Source organism: Acomys russatus, chromosome 14 (genome assembly GCF_903995435.1).
Source record: "Acomys russatus chromosome 14, mAcoRus1.1, whole genome shotgun sequence".
NCBI lineage: Eukaryota > Metazoa > Chordata > Mammalia > Rodentia > Muridae > Acomys > Acomys russatus.
In genome coordinates this window covers 57332535-57346527 of record NC_067150.1, presented here as the reverse complement: position 1 = coordinate 57346527, position 13993 = coordinate 57332535, and the positions used below count along the sequence as shown (strand labels likewise).

The 13993-nt window shown below is 44.4% G+C and overlaps 1 protein-coding gene across 1 annotated transcript in view; it reads left to right on the top strand.

The window, feature by feature from the left end:
• Positions 1-1715: 1715 nt before the first annotated feature.
• The window catches only part of Snx1 (sorting nexin 1), a 33812-nt gene continuing 21534 nt past the window's right edge, over positions 1716-13993 (top strand). Inside the window, exon 1 of the mRNA XM_051156690.1 lies at positions 1716-1977. Within this exon, the coding sequence (XP_051012647.1) occupies positions 1819-1977 (159 nt within the window). The 5' untranslated portion in view covers positions 1716-1818. The remainder of the gene's footprint in view (positions 1978-13993) is intronic.

The following is a 13993-nucleotide window of genomic DNA, read 5'->3' as shown; positions in this document are numbered from 1 at the left end:
AGTGGCGGCGAAATGCGTTCTGGGACTTGTAGTCTCAGCGAAAAGATCATTTAACGGACTGTTAGGCGTCACCAAGTGCTCCTAGGAAGAATTAAAGATGAATGCTGGAGAGGTAGGGGAAAGGAGATCAAGGTTACTAATGTTGGAGGAAATTCTAGAGGAAGCCGCTTTCCAGTCAAATCTTTCTTACTTCCTGACCAGGCCGGAAGTGGGTTTCCTTTGCGGTTAAAGGGGATATTTTGGGAGACCAGTGTTACAGTGTTGATAGTTGTCTTTTTTTTTTTTTTTTTTTTTTTTTTTTTGCTTTTCCTAGAAACTTAGTCCACCTCAACTCCCCTCCACGGGGAGTATTTCTACCAAACACCGCCTAATTTACATCGAAAGAACTTTGTATTTCACTATGTGTAGTGATTATAATGGTTATCACTATCCTAAAAAAGCATTTAAGCTTTCTTGTGTTCATGGCTGTGATGGGTGCCAGTTACAGGGTTAATTGTGTTTCAAGGCTCAGATATTTATTAGGCACTTAATTTGCCATACACGATGTGTATGCAGGAATAAAAATTGCAAGCTCCTAAGACACTCTCCCGACCCTCAAGAAGCTTACGGTCTGTGAAGGAGGTCATCCCTGATGTTGAGTTTGCAGTCGCCAAGAACGAACTTCCTAAGTTAATTCCGGCACTTGGGAGGCCAAGGGAGGGGCATGGCGACGAGCTCGTGGCCCCTGAGACCTTGCTTCAACCAGAAAAGCAAGCCTCTTCTGTTGGTGTGAGTGGCAAGTTTCATCTCCTTGAAAAGAAAGGGTCAGCTTGCAGAATTAGCCCAGTGATCACATAACCTACGTTATCTTGAAACTCTAGTTGACTTCGACTCACCAACTTGTGATTAGGTCCCAGGAAATTTGGATCCAGTCTCAACAATATCCCTGCCGTTTCACTTCCTAGCCATTGAAAGGGTCACACCAAATTATTAATGAATTTAATACACTGAGATCTCTCCTTTGTGTGAAGCCTGTCTGCTCCCAAAAGAACCCATGACTTTATTGTTGCGAACTATAACACTGTGTTTAAATTGTTGACTTACAAGACTGTAAGCGCTCATTAAACCTGTGAGCCAGGAGCTTTTGTATTTGTTTCTTGTTTTTCGAGACAGGGTTTCTCTGTGTATCGTTGACTACACTGGATTGGCTTTGTAGACCAGGCTGGCCTCAAACACACAGCAAACCACCTGCCTCTGCCTCCCGAGTGCTGGGATTGAAGGCGCACGCCACCACCGCCAGGCGCTTTTATATTTGTATTTGAAGCGCACAGTAAGGTGCCAAACTCCTAGTGGATTCTCTGTATATATTGAATGAATTAATGTTGTCCAAAGACTAAATGGCAAAACTTCCCTCAGTACTCTCAGACTGCAATCAAAAATATTTATTGAATCTCTGTGAGCGCACTGTGCTTGGCATGAGCAGGTGGCATGTAGAGGTTTTCAAACATTTTTAGTCACACATTTTTCTTTTCTTTTTTTCTTTTAATTCAAACAAAACCTTAGAAGCGTGACAGGTAACGATGTGCAGGGCACAAAGACCCGGAGGAACTGGGCAGCTTCTGGCTCCTCCCTTGCCTGTGTGGCCCGCAGCGTTGCGGTCCCGGGCTCCGATTGGCTGGACGGTAGCCCAGGCCCCGCCCCAAGTACCTCCCCCAGGCCCCGCCCCGCTGGTCCCTCCGGGTCCGTAACGGCCCTCCAGCACCTCACACCGCTGGAGCGCTTTGCTCGCGGCACTGTCTATAAAGTTGTTGTTGCTGCTTCCGCCACGGGTAGAGGAAGATGGCGTCCGGAGGTGGTGGCTGTAGCGCTTCGGAGCGACTCCCTCCGCCCTTCCCTGGCATGGATCCGGAGTCCGAAGGGGCTGCCGGGGGCTCAGAACCCGAGGCTGGGGACAGCGACACCGAGGGGGAGGATATTTTCACTGGCGCCGCCGCAGCCGTGAGTTTCCACCCTTTGGGGCAGCAGACTGGAGAGCGCCCCCCAAAAGAGAAGAGCAGCTTACCGAGGGTTCGAGGGCTCAGAGGATAGTGGGCCTTGTGGGAAGTCGTCGCCCGGCGTCAGCAGTCAGGACTCCAGGGGCCTGAGTGGGAAACGAGCCTAGAACCTGGCTGTCCAAGCTCGGGCGGGAAGAGGGCGTGAGGGGTGTGGTGGCTTCACTGTGGAGCCTTAAGAGCCAAGAGCAGCCTAGGCCGTCCTCTGGCCCTGTGATGTGGTTACCTCAGAGATGCACCGGGCATCAGTTTCCATGCCATACCGTCCCGAAAGTGACCTAGGGTAGTCTAGGATCGTGACCCGCCCACTCGCCAGCTTGTTACACCCAGCACTTCCTGGTCATTACCAAAAGCCTATTCTGGATCCTAGTTTATGAAAGTTAGGTTGTGACTCCTTTGATCTCTCGAAGAATCTGGCCAAAAGCCAGTTGAGAGAAGGCGCTGCCAGATAAATTACACGGACCAGAAAGCTTTGTTTCTGTTAAAAGAACACATTAAAGTGCTTGGAAACAGATCTGTACATATGAAGGGGAAAGATGTCTCTCACACTAAATATCCAGGTTTCAAATGAGAGCTAGCTGCTGGCAAAACAAACAAAGTCTCCTCGTCTTTATATGTGGACTAGCATGAGTTAACAGTAGCAGGAGAGATGTTTTGGGCTGTTTTATGAGAACACTGACTCACACCACTTGGTACAGTTAGTTCCAGCTTATAAACGTCTTCAGTACTGAGTCTATGGATTTATCTTTCTATCTTGGTCATTGTTTCTCTTAGAGAAGCTCATCAGTCAGTATCTGACTGAGTTAAACAACTTGAAATTCTGTATACAGCATGTGTCTGAAAACTTTGAGACAGTCCTTATGTCAGAAAAAGTTTAGATTCTGGAGGCATTTCTTCCGTGACTATGGACTTTTTTTAAAAAAAAGATTTTATTTAATTTTTTTGGCATATACATTTATATCATTACATGTAAATTTTAAAAAATTACATACAGCAAGAAGAACCACGAAACTGTCAGGGATTATATGAGTGTTACATTTATGGCGTTTTGGCTAATTGTATTTGGCAACCTTGTAGAAAATAACTTTCCTATCATGGTGATTCTAAGAGACCATAGACTTTTACTGTGTTGAGAAATCGAAGGCCATAATCGCAGCTCATAAAGTGGTGGCTAATAACAGCAGATTGTCTAATGACGTCTGCTACTCTGAAAATGAATAACTTGATGCTAATGTAGTCTTTAGTTCTGTCGTAAGAATCTTCGTATAGTTGCTCTCACAAATCATGGAGAGCAGACACTATTAGCAACTGCTGGGGTGCTGGGCGAAATACCTGAGGATTGAGGCTGGCACTGAGGGGCTTTCGTCTAGAGTTCTGAGTGGAATTCTCGAAGCTGTGACTGTATTGACCTCCTCTAGTTAGTTGATAGAGGCATGATACTTCCTCCCCACCCCCCATCCTCCACCACACCCCCGAGACAGGGTCCCTCTGTGTAATAGCCCTGGCTGTTCCAGAACTGTCTTTGTAGACTAGGCTAGCCTCCGACTCAGAGATCCACCTGCCTCTGCCTCCCGAGTGCGTCTTTGCCTCCTTCACAAAGAAATGAGGGAGGGAAGGTCCACACTACTTTGGTCTGCCACAGAAAGCCGGTGCTGGGTCAAGCGCAGACCCAGCAAATAGACAAACAGTCTGTCACTGAACTCCATTATCAGTAGCTAATTATCTTTAGATTTGACCCAGAATACTAATCTTCAAGAAACCAAGGTTTAGCTAAGTGTGGTGGCACTTTTAATCTCAGCACTGAGGAACTCTGTGAGTTGGAGGCCAGCCTGGTCTACAAAGTAAATTCCAGGAAACCTTGTCTTTAAAAAATAAAAAAACAGGCTGGGTGTGGTAGCCCACGCCTTTAATCCCAGCACTTGGGAGGCAGAGGCAGGTGGATCACTGTGAGTTTGAGGTCAGCCTGGTCTACAGAGTGAGTCTAGGACAGACAAGGCAACACAGAGAAACCCTGTCTCGAAAAACAAAAAAAAGAGTAGACATTGAAATCTGATGTTAATCTAGGCTGTACTTCTTGCTAGTTTAACTTTGGTTTTTGTTTTGCTGTTATTATTTGAGACAGGATCTTGTACAGCCAAGGTTGGCTTGAATTCCCAATCGATCTTGCTGCCTCCACCTCTGAATGGGAGGATAGGCATGCTTCACCAAGCTTAGTTTTGTTAACTTAACTTTGGGTAAAGTATGCCGTAAACTACATTTCTTCACTTCCTGAGCCCCCCCCCCAAAAAAAAGTAAGTATCTGAGTGTGGTAAAATCCCAACCCTTTGGAGACTGAAGCCAAAGGATCAAGAGGCCACCTTGGACTTAATGAGACATTGTCTCAGGACACTAAATAAATAAATAGGGACGTGAGCATCTTGAGGAATGGGCAGGGTGAGAGGGCTATATTAGACACACACACACACACACACACATACACACACACACACACACACACAGACACACACACCAACAGAGGGGAGCTATATTTACTATTGTTTTTATGAGGGTTAAGTTAGGATGTGAAATACTGGCAACAATTGTTTCCACACAATAAATATTTAAAGAACCTTAACTCTTTTTAGAGAGCTTGGGCTGTATCTGTTGATGAGCTTTTCTGAGTCAAAATCCGACAAAACTTATAATTCATTATTATGAATTAGAAAAAATTAATCTTAGAGTGGTTAATAGTTTATCAGAATCAAAGCTAACGAATAAGATTGATTTGATCAACTAAAAGTCATCAGAATAGGCAGTTGATGACTTAAGTGGCTTCTTACTGTTTTGAATTAATCTCGTGTGTGTGTGTGTGTGTGTGTGTGTGTGTGTGTGAGAGAGAGAGAGAGAGAGAGAGAGAGAGAGAGAGAGAGAGAGAGAGAGAGAGAGAGAAAGGGGAGAAAGGGAGAGAGTGAACCTGGGGTCTCAGGTATTCTGCCGTTGAGCCTACATCCCAGCCCGAGTTAACCTTCCAGTTGTGCTTTACTAACGTTTTAGAGACAAAGAACTCGGCATTAAAGAACTGGAAAGCTGAGGCATGTAACATTTAAAACTAATTCATGGTATGCATGCAATTTTCTGGACAGCTGCTGCTGTTAATCATCCATCTGCTGTCTTCTACAGCCAAGAAGCCATGGCACTACAGTAATAAAAATGTGACGTGTAATCAAAAGATAGGCCCATAAGGTACATCTCAAAATACAGAAGACATAAGCCATTCATTTGAGTAGGAGATCCTGCGATTGACAGAATCATGAAAACAAATCCAAAGTCATTAATAAAAAGTTTGGAACTGTATCCAGATCTTTGGTGTGGACTTGAATCTGAATAATCACTTAGAGCTTTATTCTAGGGTAAGGTTTGTCTCTCCATAAAACAAAGGGCTGAACTGGAGCCCTTGGCATTTGTAGGTTCTTCATGTTATGTTGTTCCAAAGGCATGTGGGTTTTTACATGTCAGTGACTGGCCTGCTTGCTGTAAGTAAAGGGTTAAAACAGAAGCAGATCGCTTTGGCCTCCCAAGTCTTATCTGCTCATCTCTTCAGCAGCCAGAACCACAGAGAGTTCTCTTCCAGATAAAAAGGGAGAACTATGGTGGCTTTTCTTACGCTGAGAGAAAGGAAGAACACAGAAAGAAATGATGTCATTGGCTCAGATTTTGGCCAAAGCTGGCAATGTCTTCATTTGGTGATACGTTAAGCCAATTAGGAATTTTTTTCTCTCATTTGTGAACTAAACCTGACTAAAGAAAGGTATAGGAAATTAAAATGGGATAAAGAAGGGACTGGCAAGGGAGTAGAAAAGTCATAAGCTTAACAATTTGTCTTTGATTAGTCTAATACTACTTGCAGAGCCACGTGCAAATGCTGCATGCTGGTAGTCCCAGCCCTTGGGAGGCTGAGGCAAGAAGGTCACAAGTTCAAGGCCAGATTATGTTACATAGCAGACCCTGTCTTAAAACAAAAACAACAAAAAGAGTTATATATGCCTTCTGGTATTTAAGATTAATGAGGGAGCATACTTTCCTTTTTTTTCTGTTTTTGGTTTTGTTGTTTTGATTTTTTTTTTCCCCCCCAGACAGTTTCTCTGTGTAACAGTTCTAGCTGTCCTGGAACTCACTCTGTAGACCAGGCTGTCCTGAACTCACAGAGATCCTCCTGCCTCTGCCTCCCAAGTGCTGGGATTAAAGGCTAGTGCCACCACCACCCAGTTTTTCCTTTTTTTTTTTTTTTTCCCCTTTTTTTTTTTTCTTTTCTTTTTTTTTTCAAGACAGGGTTTCTCTGGGTAGCCTTGGCTGTCCTGGATTCACTTTGTAGACCAGGCTGGCGTCAAACTCACAGTGATCCACCTGCCTCTGCCTCCCTAGTGCTGGGATTAAAGGTGTGCGCCACCACGCCCGGTGTTCCTTTTTCTTTTTTTGTTTATGTTTTTGTTTGTTTTTCGAGACAGGGTTTCTCTGTAGCCTTGGCTGTCCTGGACTCCCTTTGTACACCAGGCTGGCCTCGAACTCACAGCGATCCACCTGCGTCTGCCTCCCTAGTGCTGGGATTAAAGGCGTGCGCCACCACGCCTGGATAATTTACTTTTATAAACATAAAAATTTAAAAATCTTAGATAGTAGGTCATCAAGATAAAGTTGCTTGCTGCCAACCCTGCCAAACTGAGTTGGCCCTCGGCTCCCAGGAGAGAACTAATTCTTGAAAGTTGCCCTCTGACCTCCACATATATGCTGCAGTGCACGCTTGTGCATGTGTGCTCTTACATATACACACAAACTAATGCAATGTAATTTTTAATTAAAAAAGAACACCAACTCTTGGATAGCCATGCCTCCTGATGAACAGAATTAGCATTTAATCAGGAAAGGGCGTGGACTTCTTGGACCTGACCCTGGGATTAGTACAGCAGGATGCTGGGGTGGGACTCTTGGATAGCCATGCCTCCTGATGAACAGAATTAGCATTTAATCAGGAAAGGGCGTGGACTTCTTGGACCTGACCCTGGGATTAGTACAGCAGGATGCTGGGGTGGGACTATGAAACTTTAACAGAGACTGTGGTAAGAGCTAATAAAGTTTATCATATTTTTAATTTGTAAATTAAGTAAATTCACTTAGCCTTGGCTGTCCTGGACTTGCTTTGTAGACCAGGCTGGCCTCAAACTCACAGAGTTCCCCCTGTCTCTGCCTCCTGAGTGCTGGGATCAAAGGCGTGCGCCTCCACACCCAGCTCAGTCTGTGTCTTTTTGTGGAGGCTTATTTTGCTAAGTATAATATTCTCAAGGTTCATCCATATTGTGGCATGTTTCGGTACTTTATTTAGGATAGATAATATACCATCCTATATCTTACCGTTTTATTCATTTTTATGCCATTAGACATGGGTTACTTTTACATTTTGGCTATTCTGAAATGTGCTTCTGAGCAAGAGTGTGCAAACATAAAGTTCCTCTTTCACTTCTTCTAAATCTATTCCTAGTAGTGGTATCGCTAGACCATATGGTGACTTTAAAAATACAAAAAAAAAAAAAAAAAAAATTCTTTTAAGAACCTCTGTATTTATACCATTTACAATCTCAACTCAGCTCTTTTTCAACCATGAGTACATATAGAATAAGTTCTTTCAGTCTGGACATAATTTGGTAATGTTCTTTAAAAAAACAAAACATGAGAAGAGTGACAGTTTCCCTGGCCAATATTTTAATTCTGTAGCCTGTGAAGCATGCACAATGGTTGTTCCCAAATGTTTAGCCTGTCTTTAATAAATTTGTGGGGGCCAGATGTGGTGGTGCATACTTTTAATCCCAGCACTAAGGGAAGTAGAGGAAGGCAGATAGATCTCTGTGAGTTTGAGGCCAGCCTGGTCTATGAAGCGAGTTTAGGACAGCCAGGGCTACACAGAGAAACCCTGTCTCAAAAAACAAAACAAAACAAAACAACATGTTGTGGTCACTCCCAACCATAAAACTAATCTCATTGCTACTTCATAATTGTAATTCTGCTACTGTAATGTAATATATCTATTTGATATGCAGTATACCTAATAAGGTGACCCTGTAAAGGGGTCATTGGATTTCCATGGGGTTATGACCCACAGGTTGAGAGCTGCTGGTCTACAGTGTAGTTCCATGAAAGTCAAGGCTACATAAAGAGACCCTTGTCTCAAAACACAAGAATAATAATAGTAATACAGTTCAAAAGTTGAAATTACACATTCTGATACAAATTTACTTGAGGTTAGTGAAGGGCGCTAATATCAAAGCTTCACTTTTTTCAGTACAAATAATAAACAGTCATATTTTTCTGAAGTACACAGACTTTAAAATGTTATATGCCAGGCTGGAGAGATGGCTTAGAGGTTAGGAGCACTGGCTGCTCTTCCAAAGATCCTGAGCTCAGTTTCCAGCAACCGTATGGTGGCTCACAACCATCTATAGTGAGATCTGGTGCCCTCTTCTGAACTGTAGGCATATATTCAGGCAGAAGATTATATACATAATAAATAAAAACAAATCTGAAAAAAGATTTATATGTTGCTGGGTGTGGTGGCACACACTTTTAGTCCTAGCACTCAGGAGGCAGAGGCAGAGGCAGGTGGATCTCTATGAGTTCAAGGCTAGCCTGATCTACAGAGTGAGTTCCAGGACAGCCAAGGCTACACAAAGAAACTCTGTCATCCCCTGCCCCTCCCCCCCAAAAAAGCCATTAAATTGTTGTGGCAGTTTACTTAGTTCCCAGCATTATACAGGAAGTAGTTAGAAAACACTTGTCAAGGAGGAGAGAAGACTTCTCAAGATGGCTATAAGAACCCAACATAAATTTTATTTAGAATTGTCATATGGAGCATCTGAGAAATAACAAAGGCTATGGCCAGACTTCTAGTCTCAGAGAGAGCTTCTGCCTTTCTGTTTACTCGGTGTCAGGTCAGCTCTCATGACTTGGCTGTTGGGAGCAAGGAGAGGAAAAAGAACATTGTGATTTCCCTCCACTGGTCCTCAAAGCTTCTTGTCACTCTGAGGTTACTTTTGGCATGACTAAGTCATGGGTAGCGGCTGCAGAGGACAGCACAAGTGCCTCATCTCCTGAAAAAGCCTGTTGCTCAACTGCTTCTGGCTCTGCTCTGCTTAGTCACACGGCCAGCTGCGGCTTCTTCCCTCCCTCAGGACAGATTGGATCTGCCTTTGCCTTTTCCACAGAGGAGCCCATCCACAGTGTCGCCAGCCTCCTGTAGTGTTCCCCACCCAGAGGTGGTCAGTTTGAAGTGAGGAAAGGGGACTACAGCAGGGAGGGAAGCCGAAAGTCTGCAGGTCTGTTTCGGCTAATGACAGCAGCCTTTCCACACCGAGACCACAGTGGCCTTGTTGTAATCTTCCTTAACTAGCAAAATGGTCAACTTCAGGCTCATTGTCTGCACCCTTCCAGAACTCCTCCTCCTTTTCCTTTGCCCTGCTTCTCTCTAGTTCAGGAGTCTACCTTTGGGTGTGTTGTAGACTCACTGTGTAGACCCATTCTCAAAACAAAATATTTTAATACATAAAATATGTAGGCTTACAAAGGAAACCATCTAATTAGTAACATATAGTGCTTTGTCTGTTTTTGAAAAGGGTCTCACTATACAGCTCAAGCCGGCCGTGAGCGCCACACGGTCCTCCTGCCTCTGCCCCTCAATGCTGAGCTTGTAAGCATGAAGTTCCACATCCACCTTGGCTTAGCCTTTCTGGTGACTGAAATAATAAAACCCAGAAATACATATAACTGCCACAACTTTAAAATAAAGATAAGCACAGATGACGCGTTGGTATTTGTAGCAAGTACGTCATAGAACAAGATCTCCTGTTGGGCTGTGGGTGTGGCTCACTGGTGAAGTGCTCGCCCTGCACAGTTAAGATTCTGAGTTCTAGTCCTAGTACTTCAAAACAGAACAAAACCACCTAACATCCGTTAGTCATTGTCTCAAGTGCTGTTGTTGTGATTATACCTTCCTTTATGAGCAAAGAAAATGGTGCATTTGGGCCAGAGGTTAGAGAAAGTAAAATTGTAATTTTGTTCCCATCCAAGTTCAGAGACCAACCCTCGAAATTCTATGCTTTATGAAGCCAAAGACACATGCGGACAGGGAGGTGCTAAAGCTTAGAGAGAAGGTAATACTCTGAAATACTTAAATTAACCATTTATTTACCCAGTTTGTAGACTAAGATGCACCCAGATTCCAACTGACAAAATGTTCATTTTCTCAAGTACAGATGTAATCACTGCTAAACATGATTCTGGAGGCTAGGCGTGGTGGTGCATGCCTTTAATCCCAGCACTTGGGAGGAAGAGGCCGGCAGATCGCTGCCAGTTCGAGACCAGCCTAGTCTACAGAGTGAGTCCAGGACAGCCATGGCTGCACAGAGAAACCCTGTTTCGAAAAACTAACAAACAAACAAACAACAACAAAGAAACTGTATGACATTGATGTGGCCGAAGTCCATACCCTGCTAAGGCCTGACAGAGAAGAAAGCATGTGTTCCGTTCCACTGCCTCCTGATCATGATGCTCTGGGTGTTGCCGATGAGACTGGGATCATCTAGACTGAGTCCAGCTGGCTAATTCTAAATACACACTTTTCCCACCATTACAAAAAAAAAAAGTACTTTAGAACTAGGCGTGGTGGCACATGCCTTTAATTGCAGCAAGCACTCGGGAGGCAGAGGCAGGGGGATCTCTGTGTGTTCAAGACTAGCCTGGTCTACAAAGTGACGCTAGGACAGACAAGGCTACACAGAGAAACCTTGTCTCTGAAAAAAAAAAAAAAAAGGTACTTTAGCCCTCCAAAAGCTGTATCACTGCAGCATTTAATTTGTGTTGGGCCTGGAAGTACAAATGTAGATTTTGGCCGAGTGTGATGGTGCACACCTCTGGAGGCAGAGGCAGGTGGATTGCTGTAAATTCAAGGCCAGCCTGGTCTACAAAGTGAGTCTAGTACAGCCAAGGCTACACAGAGAAACCCTGTCTCAAAAAACAAAACAAAACACAAAACAAACAAATAAAAACAAATGTGGGATTTTAAAATGCAGTTACCTAAATTTATCACATTTATTTTATGTGTGGGTGCTCACATGTGTATGCATACCACTGCCCACATGTGGAGGTCAGAGGTCAACTCTCACATGTGTATGCATACCACTGCCCACATGTGGAGGTCAGAGGTCAACTCTCACATGTGTGTGCATACCACTGCCCACATGTGAAGGTCAGATTTCGTTCCACCATGTAAATCTCAGGGATTGAACTCAGGTCATCAGGCTTACTGGCAGACACCTTTATATGCTGAGCCATCTTTCCAGCCCTGGTTGAGAGTTTCCACAAACGCTTTTGAGGTACCTTAAATGTAATTTATAAGTTCTGTGTGGAGCAAAGAGCAGTTAAGCAACAAGAGGAAAAAAGCACAGCTGCTAACCTCACAAGACGTTTCCCGGAATCCCAGCAGGGGTTTTCAGTCCAGACTAGTTGCATGAGGTCCAAGGAGCCCACATTTGGCTTCCTAAACTAAAAAAACCATGCTTACTGCCTGTGCCTTAGAGTTTGAGGCTGATACTTGGTAAGAAATAACCATCTGAGCCAGGTGTAGTGGCGCACACCTTTAATCCCAGCACTCAGGAGGCAGAGGCAGGTGGATTGCTGTGAGTTCGAGGCCAGCCTGGTCTACAAAGTGAGTGTAGGACAGCCAAGGCTACACAGAGAGACCCTGTCTTGGAAAAACAAAACAAAAGGAAAAGAAAAGAAAAGAAAAACAACCACTTGTTCTAAACAAAAGTGCCCTTTTCCTGCAAGATCTCTCTACTACCCCTCTAAGATTAGTGTTGACCCATTTCTCTGTTCTTAAAGTAATAAGCAGGAGCTTTTAGACAGGCGTATCAGTGGAACCACCTGCTAGAATTAACAGCCAGAAGGAGTGTGCAGGTGTTGGATGTCCTAGCTAGGAGCCCTATCTGCTGACAAAGGAAGACGTTGCTTTCATGTGAAAAGGGCAAGGGGAGATCGGCAGGATGGTTCCCCAGCTTGATTTACTACAACTACTGTTTTCCTCTGTTGCCTAGAAATGCTCCTTCCTCTTTCACACTGTAACTTACCACCAAGGAGCTGGTATGTTTTTGAAACAGCGTCTTTCCAAGTAGTTCAGTCTGGGTTTGAACTTGCTGTCCTCCTGCCTTAGGCTCTCAGAGTGCTGGGATTACAGCAGTGGCTTTCAGCTTGTGGGTCATGACCCTTTGGGAGGGGTCGCATATCAGATAACCTGCACATCAAATATTTACATGATGATTCATAACAGTAGCAAAATTACAGTATGGAGTAGCAACAAAAGTAATTTTATGGTTGGGCTCCCCACAACATGAACTGTACTAGAGGGTCCCAGCGTTAGGAAGATTGAGAACCTGCTCACTAAAGTCTTGGAAGTATGACGTACAGAGCATTAGTGTCAGTTCTGCCATTCCTTCTCCAAAAATAAGTTCATCCTGGAATTTTACCTCTTCAAAGCTAGCTAGCTTTCTTTCTTTCTTTCTTTTTCTTTTGTTTTTTTGAGACAGGGTTTCTCTGTGTAACAGCCCTGGCTGTCCTGAACTCACTTTGTAGGACAGACTGGCCTCGAATTCACAAAGATCCACCTGCCTCTGCCTCCAGAGTGCATGGGCTAAAGGTGCGCACCACAACAGCCCTCCTCTCCACCATTTAAATGAAGGCTCTGGAGCTCACCAATTGACTAGGCTAGCTGGCCACCAAGCCCCCACGCTCTTCTGTCTCTGCCTGCTCCTACATGTCCTTAGTTTTTTAAGTGTGTGTTGAGAATCTGCAATTGGGCCCTCAGGCCTGTGTGGTCAGCACTTTGCCCACTGAACCATCTCCCCAGCCCTGAGAAAAGAGCCTTATACCTTTATATATAAATGTCCATATAAACATACCATTACAAAAAAAGTACAGATAACCATTAGAGTAGCAGTGCGGCAACTATCTTCAGTTGTCTTTGTGTTCAGCCATGAGTGTTTGGGTGTTGGGCCCCTGGAATCTGTGAGAACAGCCACCTAGCTGTTCTCACAGCTCACCTAGCTCACTAAGAGCACAAATCTTGTTTCAGTCTCAGATTCCATCAAACTTAGGATCTGTGGCTTGCTTAGCAGAGAGAACAAACTGCTGTCCTAATGCTGCTTCACTGCACAGTCTTAATCGCAGCCCTTCCAAGATCAGAGGTGGAGTTATTCATCCACAAATCACAGTAGGAGATTCTTTTAAGTGTGTTTAAAAAGGAAATGCCAGCAGGGCCTTTTATCTTACATTAGTTTTCCTTCTGGTGTACCTTGTCCTGGGTGCCTACTGAGTTTTAATCTCTGGGTTTTCCATCCGAAGAGGGCTGGTGCCAGTGGGAAAGAAGTTAACAGAGACCCGGTGGCTTCTGAGACCAGACTGAGTGAGAGTGGAGGGAGGAAGTGGTTGTGTAGGAAGGTGGCCAGCAGTGTTTGAGGCAGGAAGTGCTAGATTTGTTTTCCTTCTGTTTCTTTGTCTTCTCTGTTTTCTTCTTCACAATTGGAAGCTGCTGGAGGAGGGGCCACTGTCCCTGACTTATTAGTATAGTGTCTGAGTATCCCCATGGAACAGCCCAGGAAACGCGTGGCTGCTGGTACAAACCAGATGCAGCTGAAATTGTCTTCACTGGAAAGGGAAGGACCAAGATGGTGAGGACGCTGTTTGCATGGCAAACTCAGAGGGTACCCCAAAAAAGCTGTCACTTCACTTTGTTCTCATGGGTCAGAAAAGGCCTGTCCAAGGGACCAACGCCCTCAGATTTGCTACGGGAATGTTTTATGAAAGGTTCCTTAAGTCGGGTCTTTTAACTGACTTGGCCTTAGGGTCTGACTTCAAAACCCTGCAGTAGCATAAGCCGGCTCTCTGTA